The sequence below is a fragment of the Anser brachyrhynchus genome, assembly GCF_964034855.1.
Source record: "Anser brachyrhynchus genome assembly, chromosome: 4".
NCBI lineage: Eukaryota > Metazoa > Chordata > Aves > Anseriformes > Anatidae > Anser > Anser brachyrhynchus.
The window spans coordinates 33,152,186-33,172,215 of NC_137698.1; the positions used below are offsets into that span (position 1 = coordinate 33,152,186).

Below are 20,030 nucleotides of genomic sequence, written 5' to 3' on the forward strand. Positions count from 1 at the left end.
CCCCAGACAACAGCAGGCAAACCAGCTCTCTGTCATTACAGGTCATTACCTCAGTCTGTGACATCAGAGTTCTTCAGCCCCGGTCCAATACAGGTATGGCTGCAAATCTACACAGCGTAGGTCTGGCCAAATTTCACACTGGCAATCACAAGCCTATAAAGAGTTGATGACTGGCCTCAGAGGGATTTGAGCTCATAAACTGGAAAATGAAATTCTATTTCCCCATTACAAGGCTTTCCTATTTCTACAGAAGTCTAAATTCTGCATAGGAAACATATCCTACTACTTCTTAATTGGTTTGTTCCTAGTTTCTAAAATGGAGAGTGGAAAACAACTGATGAAAGCGTGTCAGGGGCCTGTGCGCTCCACGTGTCATATTTCTGTGCTGCAAGAACAGCTACACCTGCACGTCCCTTCCTTCCCCAGTGCCCTTAGCCAGGCTGTAACGTGGATAGGGGTGGACCTCCTGCAAAGGTTGGGACGGGATGGTGGAATGCATGGAGCAGGTGCTGCTTGCTGTGGGGGAGCTGGGATTCCTCTGAGCCATGCATACAAGGGGGCTAATCAGTTAGGAAAATAAGACATATTTTCAGGATGTCCACGCAGAGAACCCACTTTTATTTTTGTAATTGCTTAAGAAGAATATATCTGTCGGCAGCCCTGTTTCTTTCAAATTGGACAATCCAATACAGAATGTCAGGCTGAGGCCTTCAGAGAAAATTAAAGAATAAATACCAGACTAAGAACATGTCCCCTAGAAAATTTAAACATTTCCCTAAAACCAACTCTCTGCTCCCCATTTATTATTTGTCAAATGTAAATCTAACCCTTCTGCTCCCCCTAAGCCTGCTTTGAAACTGTACTCTTTATCAGGCTACCAGCTATTATTACACGGGCCTTCTTCACGACCTCTTATGGGGTAAATTCACAATAAGGCTCCTATTTGCTTTCAGCACTGATAACAGCCCAGATGATGACATCCACACCTAGTAAGGAAGCTGACAGAAAGCACTGTTAAAGGCTTATTTTCTGTCCTTTTTTTTTTTTTTTTTTTTAAGCGGAGTGATTTACACCCATTAAACTTACCAGCTAAACTTAGCCGCTCAGTTACATGGTTGAAGAGAGAACTAAACACAGTCTGAGGAAAAGGAAAATTGAACTTTCTAGCAGAGAGCCAACTCTCCATCTGGCTGTGTCTGATGCCAAGTCCAAGCACAAAGAAACGAAGAGAAAAAGAGAAAAAGCAGTTGAAGTGGGAAATGGCACCACTACTGCCAAATACCATCAAAGAACCCAGTCATGAAAAGTGCCAGAAAAAAAAAAAAAAAAGTACCAAGGCATACAGCCCAGCATGGCAAAGCTGGGGTACAAGACAGGGCCCTGGGCAGAGGAGGAGCTATCTGATGCCACCCATGGCTCTTAACCCTCCTTTGGGGGACCTGGGAGAGGTTTACAGGGAAGGTGGAAGTGGCTGACACTTCCCTCACCTCCACATTCCTCCACTCAGCATGGGTTTAAGGCACAAAAGCTGGGTAACAAACGAGCCTTTCCTCTCACATTAATGCTTCCTACCACTTGCAGCAGTAGTGAAAACCATCGTAGAACAATTATGTTCTGGATATCACAAACACATTTTTGTTTGCATTTGCACAAACTAAGTACATGCCACAGAGATGGATTTTTGTAAAACTATGCATTTGCTTGTTTATTTTCATTCCTGTAGCAAGTTTAGCAGGCTGTAACATCTAAAACATGATAACTGCATGGACGCGCTCTTACAGCTCATGCCTGCTTTAAAAAAAAAAAAAGTTGAGGTTATAAATTATTGAGAGAGAAGAAGAGGAAGCAAGAAATACTCTGCTCTTTTAAATAATGAATTACATAACTGTATGAATGTGCAGTCAATAGCGTGACCCTAAAGTGTCTAGATAGAACCACATGCCTTTTTAAAAGCCATGAATATGACGGAATTGGCAAAGGATGCAATGCCCAATTCCCCATGAATGAAAGCACTTACCTGCACTAATGTTGTATTAATGCTATTTCTTAATACTCGCACAAGAACTATCTCTTGCTAGGAGCTGACTGATTTATTTGTGCATACAAGTCCATATATCAGCATATATACAAGGGCATGCTCCATATACTCGGATGCCCATAGGAATATTACAGTATAATTCTCCAACACAGCTGTACGAGCCTCTGGCAGCCCAGCTACAGGCTTTATCTTGCCCAGTTTACAACAAAAATCCATATTTGGCCAGGGCTATCAGAGCTCAAAATAAAAATACACAGTTGTGTTGGAAAGCAGCAATAAACTTTATTTTGCATGACTTCATCAACAAATGAACCGAAATTCAACTTTTCCGAGTGCATTGAAACTGGAACTGGACAAAATCTTAAATCCCTGAAGGCTATCCCTGTGAAAACGTCAGAAGCTTTACCTGTGTTTATTAATTGCACATATGTTGGAATAGTGTAAAAAGCTAGAGCATCGCAGCTGCAAATACTTAAGAGACTTCTCAGATGAAGTATGCGTAACCCCACAGGGACATCCCTATGCAGGATCATTCTGAGAAATCAGTGGTTGAGAACGGAACGTGGAATGGGATGAAGCATTACCCTCAGTTCTGTTTTTTAATAAAACAGCAATCCATGTATCCCAAATGTGGAAACTCCCGAGGGGTTTCATCAAGCTAAAGCTCTAGAACTAGAGCTATGCATTTCTCTTTTTTCGTTTGTTTCTTGTTTTTTGGGGGGAGGTGGGGACACAGAGCAAGGAAGACAGGAAACGGAGAGGAGGAAAAACTCCGAAATAAAGCGCACAAGCATTTCATCACAACAACAAAAAAAGGGCACTGCACTTTTCAAACAACATTCAAGACTGCTTTAGAGTTTATGGTGTATTGGAGAGAACAGTTTGGACAAAAGGAAAAAAAACTACAGCCATACTACTGTTTGGTAGTTAGGTTAGAAAATGGTCACTAGAAACAAAGGATACAGAGGTGGAAATTGTAATCTGAAATCCTGTTAGTCCATACTGAAAGGTTTATAACAAGAATATTAAAAGTTTCAAAATAATTTCAGGACATTTTTTCTTAAGTATTTACTATTAAACGCATGTATTTTTCTATTTGACTCTAAGAGGAATTTTGAAAGGTGGGTCAACCTTGTCTCCATTTAGATCGACAATTTCCACAAACAGACGAATTAACGCTTGATGTACGTGCTTAGTGCTGTGTGAAGGGTCAGCCACAATGGCCCCCTGCCATTCCCAGGCATGCAGTGCCTGTGCAGGCTTTTCTGTCCTGCTCCCGTCTACTACAGACCTAGGGAGATCTTTTCAACCTGAACCTGCCCATCTAGCCCCTTCTCTGTCTAGCATAAAACATGCCACAACCACTCCCAGAAGAGTTCAGAGAGATGCTTTCTTTCAGACAAGGTCTGAATCACCATAAAACTTAGCCTTACTAACAGTAAAATGGGCATCATTGACTCTGTAAAAATGCTTGGAGTTGTTATATATAGGGGGTTGTTTATCTTACAAGGAAATGCACTGGCCATCTGGGAAAGGCAGGACATTTTATGAGTTGCTTCATCCAAAGTTTGCACTGTACTGTCCTACCAGCAAGCAAAGTGTGCGTGCTGAATGCATTTTCTGATATAAAACTTAGGTTATTGCACAGACTGTCTATCATAGTAAAGATTCCTAAAGAAATACTGACAGAGAAGAAATCAGATGGACAGGGCAGGCTGACTGACAAGTGGTATCCAGATAAGTTTTCAACAGAACTCCTGAAAATCCCTCCAGGATTAACCATCATCCGTTCTCTACTACAAGAAGGAAAGCTACCTTGCTGACTAGTGGTCAAACCTGCTATACCTACTGCTGAAATCCTGACTTGCACCTATCAAGAGTTAACTTTGTTGTCTTCTTTAGTTGTACAAAGTGAAAAGTTTTTGTTTTTTTTTATCATACAAAGCCATTTTACAGCCATTTTCAATTATGAATTGTTAGAGCTTTAAAATAGATTGCATCAAAAGACCTAAAAGAAAATCACAATTGCACATAGATGTCGTATTTTTACCAAGCATTAGAAACACGCAAATTTAGAGATAATATTACACCATCTAAAGCACCAAACATGTTTAGATTGGGGAAGGGGGGAGGGGACGGGGGGGGGGACATGACAACACAAATAAGGGAAATCCTAATTTTGTCCAATGCTGACATAAAGAAATAACTACATTTGTCCCAGATTTTAGCATGTATAGATCCTAGTTAATTAATTAAACTTCAATGTAATCATTTAAGAGAGCGAGTCCTCCAACTTTGCTTCTTGCCATGCAACTTTTTAAAGAAGTTATTTAATCTAAATCTGCAGCATTAACCTTATTATATTGCCACTTTATGATGCCCAACAGAATACAGGAGAGGTGGTAAAAAAAAATTTATCCTAAATCAAAAACATGCATTTCTTAACCCAAATTCCAATTAAATATTTGCAAATAAAATTTCTGAAGCATGTGCTTTTAAGTTTTATATATGAACAATAACCAAGAGGCCTAAAGGTACTATCAGGTTGCTCTACTTACGGTTTTAACCTTAAAATAATTTAACTTCTAGAATTTTTCATCCAGTTTCACTGAACTATTTTTAATAATATCAGTAGTTAGCACAAGTCACGTACCTACTCTGAAGATCAAATCATCTTCAATGGGATTCTCTTTTCTTTTTCCAGTACTGTACATGCTCGCAGGTCTTTTCACAGCTTTTTGCTTCACGTGACCACTGCCAGGAGATTTAACGCGCCTCTTAACCCCTTCAGTGGTAGGGGACACATCTGCTGACCTGACCACTTTAAGTTTAAATGGGCTGCCCTTGATATGTTGATCATAAAGTCTCAGTGACAAAGTGAAGTCCCCTTCTTTCTGAACAGTATACAAAAATTCGTAAGTGCCGTTTTTATTGTCAAGTATTTCCCCGTCTGCTACACTCCCGTCAGGCGTGCTCAGTTCAGCAGTGAGGTAAGCGTTCCCGGATTTACAGAGCTCCCCATCTTTGTCCTTCGTTGTGATGGTAACAGACATGGGCTGTCCGATCACGGTCTGCCTCAACCCCTCACCTGTGGCGACTGTTTCAGAGGCAACAGCATTGGTGGTTAAAATGGTACCCAGATTGTGAATGGACTTCTTCAGGCCCTCCGTTTCCACTATGAAGTCCAACTGGTCGTTTTCACGGGGCTGCAGCGGGAAGTCCCGCTCGGCCAGCTCGTTCAGCTTGTCGCTCATCTGCTTCTTCACCAGCAGCACTTCGGTTTCAGTGCCGTGGTTGAGGGCTTGGGCCGTAAAGTTGCTGCAGCTTTTAATGCTCTCTTGTCCTTCCAGCAAGGTATCCAGCTGCGTTTGGAGGACCTGTGTGCATTGCCAAACACCAGATTAGCATCACATTGCAAGATCTGTGCTAGCGAGATGCTGCATGCTTTCTGCCTGAAGGCGTTTGTAGGAACACAATTTATAGTGCTTCACTTTACAGTTTATTTTACAGTTTCCTTTTAGAAAATGTACTGTACTGATTCCCTGCACGTTCTTGGAATACCACACTGTGACACAAAAAACGTATGCCATTTTGGGTCTCTAGGGCTTCAAAGATCCACTGTCACTGGCTTGAGTTATTGCCTTTACCTGCCTTTATTTTTCTTTTTATTAATATTTTTTAAATATAAAAAATGTAGAATTTTAAGCACCTTTCCATCTAATTCTCAATTACAGTTAATGAGATAGTTACTGGGAAGCAAGTTGTCTGCACAGAGAGAGAGAGAGAGATTTTAAGAATCACCAGGCCCATGAATAAGGAAGGCTGCAAGGAATTTGTAAAATGATTTCTGCAGGGCCAGAGGAAACTTTGTGTTACTCCTTCCTCTGTGGGGATGGACAAGAAGGAATCTACATCCATCCTGACGAAAAGTATGATTCTTGTTGTAAATAACTGAAGAAAGTAAAAGTCCCCCCAGCAAAAGTTGGAAAGATGATTCCCCATTGTCAGCAGTCAGTAGAGCAAAACGTAAAGGATGGACTGAGGATACTGGAAAGAGTTGGGCTGCGTAGCCTGAAATTTTGGTGGGCAGCAATTAGCTACTCTATATTTAAGACTGAAAAGGAGCTTTATTATAGGCTCAGTTCCGGCCCTTAGTCTGAAATCCTTAAAACAGTATTGACCTCAAAATTGTTAAGTGTGGGCTGGGAACAAGGCTAACATTTTTTTAAACCAGTTTTGCAATGAATTAGAAAAAAGATCCCTGAATTATAACAACCTAACAGAGAAATTCATGGGAGTCTGGAAAACACAAACAAACACAAACATTCCAGCTATCCCGCACAATCTCCACTGACAAAATCCTCAAACCAAAGGACCCAGTCACACATGTGGTACGTTTTTCCTACAGAAAAGAACTAGGGCACAGGCATTATAGTGGATCAGAGAGGTTATTTTGTTGACTGTCACTGTAAAATTAGTATTTTTGAAACATTTTAGTTGATTTTAAATTAAACTTAGAGACTCTGTGTCTATTACTATGAGATACTCTTCTCGTGCTGAAAAACACTACGTAATGATACTAAGGGCATTTTTTTTCTGATTTTTATGTAGCTATCTCTTTCTCTCCACCCACGGGGGTGGGGGGGTGGGGGTGGACACCACAAAACTGTTAACTGTTATCTGTTTAGATGCCTAGAGAGGCATCTAAAAACCTCTCAGGATTCAGTAATGGGCATTTCTGATCTGCCATGCCTTTATTCCAGGCCATAAACAGTTAAACAGGCAGCATAGCTAGTAAAGTCCCGGGATGACAAAAACCCGTACACTCAGGATAAACCACAGACTGTGGAGGAAGACAATTTGCAGCTATATTTTAAAACCGTTATACTCTCAATGTCGCTTTCTTTCATTATAGACATGGAAAATATTAAGTCCTACCATAATTAGCATTTCAGATGTGTTTAGAGCATTTTACATGAGGCCTCTCTCAGTCCACTGGACAACCAAAGCTGACCGGCTAAGTTTCTTTTAGTGAAGAGTAGCTCTTCCATTTTTTTAATTTTATTTTTGCAAGGTCAGAATGATGAAATATTTGGGTTTGAATTATTTTGCAGGCTTACTGTTCAGTCCAAAACAAAATTTGTTTCTGATCACTCTTGCTATACAAACAGGAAATACCTCTTTTATTGCTTATATGCAGCTTCATAAACTTTGGTTCTCTAAATCCTAAAACAGTTGAACATGCCCCTTTAAAAAACAGTAAGATAATTTAACATCATATTCCATCTTGTGTGAACTTCATACACAAACTGAATATATATTCTTGCTAAGAAAATACAGTTTTGGGACATCCTGGATATGTTTAGATGAACAGAATTCAGAATCTGAATTAATTATTAATCACCTATTACCTATTAATCCTAATTAATTACCTGTTAATCCTCAATCCACGACTTCTAGGACAAAATATGTTACCAGGCATTTGAAAGGAAAACAGTGCTTTAAAGCAAAATACTAAGCCTTGCTCAATTCTTCAGCAGAAAGTGTTTGGCCTGTATCTTCATGAGAAGGCTCATGGGATTGCAGCCCAAGGATTTCAGACTTTAGTTTGGTATTCGCTTATTGGCATCTGTACATGAAACATGTGGGCTTTAAGCAGATACCTACTCATTGTGCTGGCTGTTTTAGATCTCCTCACACCACATGCATGGGGCTAGCTACCCATACAGGGTCTGGATTCCATTTTCGAGAGTGTGCACCCACAAGCAAGGCTGTGAAGTACTTGATCTCAGGAAGACAAAGTTCTCCTCTGGATCTCAGACACAATTTGTCAAAGTGGCGTCCTGCATCATTTGTAAAAACTGGCTGTTAAATTAATAGCTTTTCATTGAAACAAAACATGCATCTTACTTTGTGTTTAAGGCCATAATTCACTTCCAGTTCCATAAGCAGCACACTCTTTCGCACATTTAAAGTCTTCTGGAGTTCATCAAAAGTGGAATGAATGTCATCTACAATGCTAGCCTTTTGGTTGGTTAACTGGTGTATGATTTCAGATATAAAATGAAGTGCTGAGTCGATCTCTGGAAGCCTGAGGGAGGGATTAAATTACAAAGATTGCTGTTTCAAAAGTTATTAAACATTGGCCCTTGCCCTGACATTTTTTGATGAAACAATCTCATCACCAGGCTGTCTTTAAACTCGGTCATTTCCCAGAAGTAAGTTCATTCTTTTTATAACCACATAATGGTTTGGGTCTGATAAAACAAGGCTAAGCCAGGGCCCTCCCTTGTGGAAATCCATTACACTTCAGGCTGTTCCAACAGGGAGGCATTGGATTCTCTGTCCTTTATGCAGATGTATCTACTAGAGAAGAGGGAATTGGATGTACCCCACATTTTTTTTTTAAGCTTTCCTGCCAGAGTAAAGTTTGTACTAGTCTAAGCATACAGTATTACTTATTTATTATTAAATTCATGGCTGGCTAATACTTCTCTCCTTAACATTTTATGCTCCTTCTGTGGAAGACACTTGTATTTCCAACAGCTTCTGTTTTGCAAAACACAAATAGGTATCTTTTGCTCTTTTCTTTAATCCCTCATTGCATCACTCTCAATGGCTTTTTTTCCCTTATACTATCCTCATATTTTCCCTCATATCATCCCCTATTTTGCAGGTAAAGGTCCATGGCACAAACACATTAAAACATCTACCCAGGGTAGCACAGGAAGCCAGTGATAAAACTGAAAAATAATCCATGGAGACTCCATACCGTTTGTTGACAGCGTCCAGCTGGACTTGGAGGGAAGCCTTGTGCTGCTCCACCACATCCTTGAGTGGCACTGTGGGATGTTCTGCATGTTCTCCCTCTGTACACTCCCGGCACATGGCTGTCTCGCAGGACTGGCAGTAGAATTCCATCACCTGAAAAAGTGCACAACTCTAGATTCAGACACAGCAGCAGTACCATCATTACAGTTCAACATGAAACAAAGACACCAACAATATACCGCTTAACGGTTGTCTGTTATTGTTACATATTTCCTACTAAATGCATTTTATTCTATCAGGAAGCATCAGAACCGCAAGCTGGCAAATTCAACGATGGACCTCAATGCTAGCCCTAACATCATCTTTATACTGTGCAATAGTAAACTTTGGTGTCTCTCTACTACTCCATGAAACAACTCAAAAAAAAAAATCAGGGCATTCCGGTCCCCTCACTAACTTAATCCTTTGTCTCCCTTAAGGGGCTGCCACAGAAAGTGCAAGCTTAGGTTGTTTTTCTTAGCAGGGCCACTTGTGCAACACAAACTCAACCGAGATCACCAAACGCCATGTTTATTTGATACAGAAAAAACACCCTCAATGAACAAATGTGCTGCAGGGAAAAAGCTCTATATCCCACTACTAATCCCTTAAAACCATCAAAACGCCAAATCTGAGACTATAATAAGAGTGCTGATCTACACTTAAAAGAGCAGAAGATTGTTTCAACCTGTTAAATACCCAGTAAAATGCTGTCTGTTGATTAAAAAATAAGGCCTTTATTGTGTAACAAATACCCCCAAATCTGAATATATTCATGATGGTAAAGAAAAGTGCTGTGTGCAAAATCATATGATAGTCAAAATAATGCACACACACGCAAATTCAGCATGAGACATTCTTTTACAGCTTGAAAGTTCTTGAGCACAATTTTAGGCTTATTACTGAGTATATAAGGAAGCTCACAGTATATGCTTCAAAGCAAACTATTGGCAGATTTCTTGCACTCAGAACATAGCTCAGAATCTTGAATAACTCGGTTGATGCTTTTGGCACTCAGACCTCACACAAAGGAGCGTGCTGGAGATGTAGGTTGACATGAGGTGGTTGTGTGGGTAGAGTAGAACCAGCTGTTTTCAGGTGAGCAGAGGGACCTGTAACAGCTCCAAAGTAGCTGGCTGTTCCAAGTCTTGAGAATGAGGAGGGAGAAGTAAGAACTGCAATTTCCATGTGGCTATTAGCATTAATAGGGATTTCCCTGTGATAAGCTCCTTTCCTTCTTATCTCAATTCACAAGACATGAGATTCACACGCAGTGAGGGTTCAGTCATTTGCTGGCCATTTGTGTAAGCCACTTTAGAAACAAAGTAAAAGCTGCCCCCAGATTAACTGGGTAAGGAAAGAACATGTAGATCTGCTCCAGTAAGTCTGAACTTAGACAGTAGTGGATCCTCTGAGGCCTGGCAGTTACTTTGGTGGGCTCTGAGATGTGGGGCAGTTTCACAAACATAGAGGAAATCAGTTAAACAGAGTTTAGGATTCAATTATTAACAAAGGCTTCAAAAATTTGCAACCAGAACCAACCAAAATGAACAACATTTTATTAGGAAACTATAAGCCTTTTTATATAGTCATAAAAGTTCACTTATTTTGAATCAGTGTCAAAAGTTCATCTTTCTGTCTCTTCATAATTTAATGCTCATGTTCCAGAGATTTTAACAAGCTTTTTACTTGTTCTATATTTTTTATCTTTGGGTACAGTGATAGAATAATTTAATATTTCTGCTTCCTATTGAATACTTCATAACAATATCATCATATTTACAACAATATATACAAGAGAAAGCATCTCTTTGGCAAATTAAATTTTAGCCTAATTGACTTTCTTCCTCTTTATTCAAGTGCCAGAGAAACATATAAGCCAAAACGGTAATAGCAAGCAGACCATAAAGAGCTAATGTATATGTCTGCATAGAAATTGTCTTCTTTGCCTCAGTTGCATTCAAAATGTGTCAAGTGAAAGAGCTTTCATTTCCCATGAAAATCTTTGGATTGTGCCATAGCTGAAGAAGAAAGAAAAGCTAATATTAACACAATTCAGGCCTCAAGTGCTTGCATAAGCTGATTTCCTAAGATTTTATCTAGCACTTCCTAATCATCTAAGATTCCACATATTTCATTTTTTCTTAATTTCTAAGTAGAGGCAGACATGTACTACTGGCTTTTCCTCTCTCCCCTGCATTCCCAACATGAGCATCACATTTTGTAACATTCCCAGAAAACTTTTCATGATTCAGGTTTATTTCCCAAAGCATCTCGGAAAAAAAAAAAATTGCCTAAAACCCTTTTTTCCAAATGTCCTCTTGTGCAGGATATACTGTGGCATCCAACATTGCCTTCTGCTATGTTTCCACTGAAGTCACAAAATCAGGCAATGAAAATAGTCATACCAGCTGTAATGAAATGTGAGTTAATACCCACTGGTTCTGAAATCCCACCCACTGACTCTTCCTTAAACCAGACCAGGACATTTCAGCACAGTGATCTAATTAGAGATCCACACATACCTCCACCATTGTAATTTAACTGAATTTACAGATTATTTTTTTTTCCATTTGCATAATCAGGTCTACACATACTCCTAAAACAGATTTCACAAAGCCAAAGCACATGGATTCCAGCCCTCAGGTCTCAAGAAAAAAAGCTCAGCAACAATAAGCCTCATTTATCCGAAACTACATCCGAATAATCATATTGTTCATCCTCTGCTTTCTATTTCTTTGAATTAAAACACCAGTCCAGAGAAAAGGAAGAGTTTGCTCTTTGCCAGCCCTCTTCCCCGTCTCTCACCCATGCTCAGTTCCTCTGTCCCAGAGCTAGTGTGTACCTTAGATTTGTATGTTTGGGCTTTTAGAAGAACACAAGTTTGGATTACCTGAGCAACCCTCCCAGACTACGTGGCAAAACTTAGAAACAAACTCCTGTTCTCCCAAGTCTTAGCTTTTGCCTACCAATGCAGTAAACCCGAAAGCTTTAAGCAAATTTAAAATAAAAGTTTACAAAACTGTCATGACTTAAACAACATACTTACATACAAGTAAACCAGTTAAATCCCTTGTATTAAGTCAAATATGATTATATCAGAGTCAGACTACTGCTTCCTAACTGTATTAAGTGTTTCTGGTGAGGGAGAACAATATTTTGCCAGCAGTGATCTCAGTTCATTAGTGCTAATACTCATTAAAGGTTAAGTTCTGACATTCTGAATTTTTCATTTAGCCTCAATGACACACTGAATATTGCAGAGTACAGAAAAAATAGATTACAGTTTAATGGGATACACAGGTGAGACAGTGGGAAGTACAGAAGTGAGGAGAAAAAAGGGTTTAAAAGATATTTTATGAAGCCATTTCATCAGAACATCAAGGATAGATGCTTTCTTATTTTTCTAAGAGAAGCACATAGGCTGTAAGCAAAAGTTGCACAAGTTCAGGAAATGTTTTTCTAAACACAATCTTTTACCTGTCAAGTTCCCAAGCTATTCTATGATCTTTCAAGAAAAACCTAGTCAGAGATGAGACATGGTCTTTTGTTTCAAGTGTTTAATGTAGTATTGGGTGCATTCTCTTGTTGCAGTCTACAGGCAGAAAATAAACTGCACTTGTAAAATCGAGGATCCTAGGCTCTAAGCTGGCTTTCACTTCAAATTCAGGAAAGAAAAAAATCCATATTATATAGTAATGGACCTACAGTTACACATCGTTTCCTGTCCAGGCTATACCTAGCCCCTAAATGATTGTAAACCAACATTTCCAAACTAGCATGCTTATGCCCAACAGAGTTACAGGAGTTTAGCAGCTGAGAATAAAGCCAATCTTATTTTCATGTGCAGATAAAAGATTAGAACCTTCTCTGAGGTTCAAAAGTTCCATACCATGTGTGTCCTTTCACAAGGACATTTTTGTGCTCTGTGTTTGGTGAATGAGGAAGCATTAGTTTATAGTTCCAGCACAGGAAATCTCTTACGTTAAGATACTACAAGCTGAGCTTCATTTTTCATAAGCACGCACACAACAAAGATGCCACAACAGAGGATGAGAGGATGTGTGCAGAAGAAATAGGATATACACAAACGTATGGAAAATATGAGCGGTGGCAACAAGACCAACTGGAAAGGAAAGCACTTAACCTACAGGGCCTGAGGAAAGCTAAGGTAGAAGCAGACAGGAAAGTCAATAAGAAAAAAACAGCAGTTTCTATCTGATTTTAATCATAGAGTTTTAAATCCAGCATCACTGGAGAGGCTGAAAAAGCTTGTTTAAACAGAAACTTGTTTCCAAGCTAATACAAAGAAAATCTGGAAATATTTAAATCAAATAAACTCGGTGCAAATTTTTCCCTCGAGAGTAAAAATACAATGGATCTGATGATACATATGATTATACCCAAGCCAATATATACAAGTTAACGAGGAGAGGATTCAGTGCAGAATGACTGCCTGTTCTTTGCAGGCCTCCTCCTCCAGCTACCACCTCAGCCCCCCTCGCTCACTCCATTATTGCTCCTTGCCGCGCAGTGCCCTGCCGTGCTGTGTACCCATGAAGCCAGCAACAGCCCATTTCCTCAGGCAGGCCCACGGTGCCTGGCACCCTGCCCTGCACACCCTGTCCTTTGGCCAGGCCTGCCCAGCCAGCTTTGGTCAGTTCTCCCCCAAACTTACCTCAGTTCCCCCCATTATGGTGATTAACGTGCACTTTACCTTTTAATTTCCTAGTTCACAAAGCTTTAAACTGGTGTTATCTTCAGCCTCTCCCCCACCCCCCCAGTTATTTACAGGAACAAGAAGATATTCCCATCACACCCTACTCAGCATCTGAAAAGGCAAGCTATGTTTCAAGGCAAGACAACTAAGTTTATTTTAGAGGACTTACAAACACGTCTTTCCACAGAAAGGAATTTTCAGAAAACTGTAAGGTGGCCCAACTTTAACTGTAGGCAAGACAGTTTTTTCTACATACACCCAAAGAGTCATCAGTTGATAATGTAAATTGCAAAACAAGTAACATCTTCATTTTGACTTTTTTTTCTGCATTTCACAATGAAATATGAAATGGCTCCTATCACAATTCCTATAACAGAAAAGAACCGTGATTCATGTTAAGGAGATCCAACAAAATGTAAATAAAAAAAAAAACAGGAATACATTAATGAGTAACCACTACACACGTACAGGTATAGCACACACTAAAAAAGTTACGTAAGTTACTCATTAATCAGATTGTAAAGCAAATCAATTCTACAAGTCAACCTAATTGCAGCAGGTTAGTAAAAGAGAGCGAACTGAGCTGTTTCTCTGTAAGAGCAATGAATACCTATCAACCGAATTACTCCTATACAACCCATATACCTAAACTGAGCATTGAATAAAACAGTTCACAGAAAGTTGTCTTAAAATACTGGCATACATTTCTTGGCTTGCACAGAAGTTTACAACACTACACGGCTCAACTTTTCAATATGGTCTACTTACACGCTTGCATAAGCCTGGCTTTGAGACAGAAGCTGATTTGCCTACCATGAAACCACACAGGTTATTGTTGAAAATGCTGTGAGCTGCGGAGTTGGAGTTGTTCTTGTAATAATATTGGAATACTTACTCACTTTGAGGGTACTTGCCAGTGAACACACTGATACCATTTGAGGGTGTATGTGAGAGGATGCTGGACAAAAAGAGTAGGTGGGGGGGGGAAAAAAAAAAAGAAAAACAAAGCAGCCTCCGAGGACTGATACACAGGATGCACAAAGCAGTGCAGATAAACAGAAGCTCTCTGTTTTAAGCCTGTGCTGACCCAGCACATCCTGAGTTAGGATGGCCTTTCACTTGGCGCTATGTTAACACGCTCACATAGCTTTTGGGACTGCTTCAGATCTCTCAGGGTCAGTATGCAGGTCAGTTATGCTCATAAGGTACCTGCCTCATACTGCCTAAACAAGCCCACAGGTTCTCACAGCAATATTTGAGCCTACAAGTAAGACAGCTATGGAAAGCCGTCCGCAAGAGCCAAAGGCACAAGGTCCAGGGCTTGCAGGGGAGCAATTTTGACCAAATGTAGTAAAAGGAGGAACCATCCAAGAGAGTTGTTAAGATGAAATAATGTTACTTTAAGATGCTCATCTGAATGCATTTGAGTATTGCTGGTTTTAAGAAGTCACTTGTCTTTGCTGACCTAATATAAAAATCAAAGAAATCGTGTCATACCAATTCCCCCACTATCTATTTAAAATAACCTGTCCATGACAAACCAGACTGGTCAGTACACATCAGTACCTGTGCATATCACAGGAGTTCATCTCACTTACATTTCCATCATGATTGGGGCAGGAGAGCGGTTTGCCCGCAGCTACAGCGGTGACAGTCTCCAAGATGGAGGACTCTTCAATGCTGTTGTCTGGCGTTCGTTGCAGGACATCCATCAGGTTGGTAATAAAGAAGTTGTTCTGGAGTGCAGAAACCCCTTTCTCTGGCAGAATGGAGGTCTGGCGGCACACGGGGCAAGAAAGGGTTAAGCTATGGGCTGGAATGTAATTCTGTAAGCACCTATGGGGAAGGGAGGTGGAGGGGGAGAAAGAGAGGGAAAGTATCACCAAAGAGGGAAAAAAAAACTCCCTTCATTTAAGAACTGGTTTGAAATAGCACTACCCCTACTTACAGGAGAAAAGGTAAATCATATTCCAGGCTTCAGAAGTGAAGTATTAGGGGGATTTTTTTTTCCCCTGCCACATCAAAAAATGTTCAAAAAGCTGACATCACTTTAAGAGTTATGTGCCTCTCTTTGAGCCGTTCATGCTGAGTTGATCTATTCCTTGAGACATCTACCGCATCCTGCTCTTAGGATAGTAAAAATGATAAACTACCCGATAAAGTTTGACAGACATGAAGTTATTGCGTTAAGCCTATGTCTTTAACCGAGTAACCGATGGTTGACCTTTGTCTTTCCAATAGAATCTCCTTTATTAACTTGTATCTCTGGGTTTACTGTTTCAGACCTAAAACCTGGTCCCAATGAAACCAATGGAAATTTTTCCATTTATTTCAATTAGGAAAGTTATTTGGCAGTTAGCCAAAATCAACACAGCTCACTCCGCTTTGTTCTTACTACATAGAGAAGCATATCCTAAGTTATCATAGTTTATGTTAAGACAAGTTTTGGGGGGATTTGTGTGTTTTATTTTTCGTTTTGTTTTGTTTGCTTGTTTTAGAGACTAAATTTCGCAGAACACCGATCCAACACAAAACTTCTGTGATCAACAATATGCAGCAGTTAGTGCTACTTCTGGCCTTGAAATCCAAGTTAACAACTGCTGAGCATGCAACATTTGACTGCAATTCAATATAGCCCTGCAAAGACAGGAAGCTTTGCAGAATGCAGTTCTTCAGGAGTCTGAAAGGCGAGCAGTGCTACACCAAGTTGTTCATGTGATGCCAATCAAGAAGGGTGACCTTGCACAGCTGTGTGTCTCTCATCCACTTCCAAGCACTTTGCTTGCACCACTCTTCATCCTCCCTTGGCAGCCCTCCTCCTGACCCCCCAGTAAGGGCTCTGTGAAAGGAGAGCTTAGGTTTTGTTCATCAGCTGTACACTGGAGGAGTTCTTCCAACCTCTCTCCATAACCAGATCAGTGTAAGAGGATTACAGTGAAAACCAAAAGCAGACTTTAGGATTTACACATGAACTGAAGTCAAGAAACTTAAGACACAATGGTGAAAATCTTGACTTCACTGACTTCAGTGAGAGTTTCACTGCTGAATTCAGTAAAGTCAGAGTTTCCTACTCCTTTAGGAAAGACCATTTCATCTGGCACACTCAGAGATTCATAATTTTTCTTGTACCCTGTAAAATTAAATATGCGCATCACAGTTCTAAGAAAGAGGTGGAAATCTCCTGAACTGCATTCACACAAAGTGTCATTTATTATTATTCTCCTGCCATTCAGTATATAACCTGAAGAGTTGCATCCCATCATCAGATCAAGACTTCTAATAAAAAATTCTCCAGCTAACTTTTTTTTTTGCAGATGCTGTATTCTTGCCACTGTTTGAATGGATAATACAACATTAAAGTATCCCTAGGTATATATATATTTAATTCAGATGAGTACAGTAGAAGGCCAATTGCTGGGTTTTCTCCATCTCTTTTCAGAGAGTTTTTCTACTTCAGTCAACCAAGCTGCAGAATAATGAGGACTCTTAATCACCGGTTATTAATAATGTATATATTGTGCTAACCCTTGGACATTAAAGGATGGGATAATTATTTCACTACTTAGTAAACCAACAAAGAAAGGTTTTTATTGTTTCTAATTAAAGACTAATCAGCATAAATTTGAGGCTATTAATTTGAGGTCCAAATTCTGACTGTGACCTTATGCATTGGTGTAACTCTATTCATTACTTCCATGAAATGTATTTCTTATTTACTTTTGCATAAAGGGAATGTATTCCAAATATTCTGTAGCTGTCCCTTCTGCCTGCTCACCACATATAATAGTTTTTACCTCCCTACTTCTCCAGCTTTCCCAAACGTCATTGTCCCTTAACATGACCTTTACAAGTAAAGAGAAAAGTCAGTGTCCCATAAAGGACGCAGGCTTCTGTGCTCGTTCCAAGACAAATGTCAAGTTACAAGCACAAAGAAAGGACTTACCTTTCACAAAAAGTGTGCAGACAGGGAAGTACTTTGGGGTTCTTGTAACGGTCCAGGCATATGCTGCAAATCAGAAACTGCTTGTCAATCTGACGGACCACAGGACTTGGGATGTTAGAGCCTTCACTGGCCATCCTAGACCACTGACATATGGATCCTGTTCCCTTCTACCCTGCACACTGCTGGAGTTGGGTGGGAGGAGAAAAGAAAAAAAAAGAAAAAAAAAGGAAAAAAGGCTTATAAACTACAAGAAATAACAAAATCAACAACCAATTCACTCATATTTCATCCTGATACAGGAATTCATATTTCCATATAAAGCAAAACCAATGGAGAATTAAACTTCTAAAATGTCTTATCAGTGATGAGAGACTGGGAAACAGTCTACACCACCATACATAACACCTCTGTGTGAGCACGCATTCTGGAAAGGCATGTTGCCTCTGAAATACAACAGTTACAGGGCTGTTTGGTTTTAAAGACATCCACGATAAAAATGTCCTTGTGCCAGTAGGCTAAGCCGCTTCTAATAATCATTGAATTTCTTACGGCTGGAGCACCACTGGCAAAATGCTTAAACTGGAACTACACCAGCCAAATGATTGTGTCACAGAGTTTAAGAATGGTTCAACCTCACGTTTCTTCCCCTTATCAGTGCTGATGGTGCTAAAGATATGGTAGGCTTGGATTTCAGGAACTCCCGTGAAGGAACCTCCAGTGCCAGCCAGCCCCTGGGAAGAGAGTGCTCAAATTCTGTATCAGCAGCAGAGGTGGGGTAGGTGAGGTGGAAATTCTCACAGTAACAGAGACTGAGCAAAGAAGAGCCACCTGATAGCTGCTGAGAGTCAGCAAAGGTAGGGCTGAGGGATACAGGAAGCGCATCCAGACAATGAATGCAAGCAAAATGGCATTCCAGGCAGGAAGAGTAATCACTGAAATGTCTCCATAACACTGGCATAAAAGGCATGAAATAAAAGGGAAAGAAAAAAAAATAATTTGCAGAAAGAGAAAACGGGAGGAAAGGGAAGGGAGCAACCTCAGGAAAAAGTTAACTGCTGGTTAAAATAGGTTAGGAAAACCTGAAAAGCAGAGGCCTTGGCAGGGTGGCCAGCACAACTCCTCTCCCCCAGCGTTTCTAGAAGGCTGGAGCACTGGGAGGTGCAGGCTCCCTCCCCGAGGAGCCGACTGCAGCCGCTGTCATAGCCCTGAGGTCTGCCAGGCCTTCTGCCTCCACGGAGGAGCAGGGGCTCCTTCTCTGTGTGAGCAGCCAGCCCAGCTGGGTGCTTCCACCACAGGTACACTCCTGAGGTGGTTCCTTCTTCCTTAAATACTTTCTGCCCCAGTTTGTAGTCATCCAGACAGCTCGATATTTGGCTTACAGGCAGTTGAGGCTTTCCAAGACAGAAGCAAGAGACCCCCTGCCACGGGTGCTGATCGTGCTCCTTCAAAGGTCACTCAGTTCCACAATGACTTCTGCGGCCCATGGCATTTTACCAGCAGCGACACATCCTGATCTTCCTGAGCTGTGTATTTAGCTGTGCAGGTATGGCTGGCTTGCTACGCCAGACAAGTGGCTACCTCTAGGATAATGACAGTGCCTATGGAACGGGGTGCACTGACCCCCCTGGGGGTTCGCCGCCTCTGCTAACAAGTACAGCAGCAGAAACTTATTCACAGTTAAAATCCCCAAAAGCAGTAACTGACATGCAACTTGAGGCACAACGTTTACGATGGGCCCTTTTGTTCCCTTTTTCCCCACTAGAAAGGGGAATCTGTAAGGTTAAAAATTGTTATAATATCCATGCAATGTTTGCTCGTGATCCAAAAACGTGTGATTTCAGAATTGATCATTTGTTTCACTTTCTTCCATTTCTTTCCCCACCTTAAAATAAAATGTCAATATTACACAAACGCAAACTAAGTGAGCCTATTTAAACGCCATAAATCACGTACAGTAAATGTTGGGGGATCAGTTATGAACCCACATCACTTTTTAAAAGCTAGAGTTAAAAAATGGCTTTACAAGAGGTGGAACAAAAATATTCAGCTTTCACAAATGGGAGTAGAAGGAGCAGGCTATCCAACATGCATTAACACATTTGTGCATTCGTCTTTATAACATGCTGCTCTTCAGCTGTGTGTCTCAAAAGACAATTTATTTCACCATCGATGCAGCTACTCTCCCAACCCGAAAATTAGGGGGGTGGAAACCCAAACAAAACAGGGAAGATAATCAGAAGCAGGAAGACATCTTATCAAAAGCACAGTTTCCAAACTGGACACCAATACGTTATGAAGAGTGCAACTTTTTTTTTTGTTATAGACTAAGCATAGACCATTTTTATTTAAAAATGTACTTAAGATAAAAAGAATAGGTCTCTAATAATGCTGCCTGCCATTTAATAGAAGAAAGCTCTCTAGCAACCAAACATGATTTACTGTAATTTTTTTTTCAGCCATTAAGAACAGCTACACCAGCAAATGGTGTTTATGCACGGACAACTCATGTTGCCTGAAAA

The 20,030-nt window shown here is 40.4% G+C and overlaps 1 protein-coding gene across 20 annotated transcripts in view; it reads right to left on the reverse strand.

Moving 5' to 3' along the window:
- The window catches only part of TRIM2 (tripartite motif containing 2), a 116,062-nt gene that overhangs the window by 22,777 nt on the left and 73,255 nt on the right, over positions 1 to 20,030 (reverse strand). For 14 of the 20 annotated variants that reach the window (XM_080591928.1, XM_080591918.1, XM_080591912.1 and 11 more), the window contains 5 exons: positions 17,512 to 17,693; positions 15,167 to 15,404; positions 8,811 to 8,962; positions 7,949 to 8,129; positions 4,692 to 5,415 (listed from right to left, as the gene is read on the reverse strand). In XM_080591928.1, coding sequence (XP_080448054.1) covers positions 4,692 to 5,415; positions 7,949 to 8,129; positions 8,811 to 8,962; positions 15,167 to 15,404; positions 17,512 to 17,645 — 1,429 coding nt within the window. In that variant the 5' untranslated portion in view covers positions 17,646 to 17,693. Of the gene's footprint in view, positions 1 to 4,691; positions 5,416 to 7,948; positions 8,130 to 8,810; positions 8,963 to 15,166; positions 15,405 to 17,511; positions 17,694 to 20,030 lie in introns of those variants that run through there. The other 6 variants (XM_080591914.1, XM_080591915.1, XM_080591927.1 and 3 more) reach the window with 3 other exon arrangements.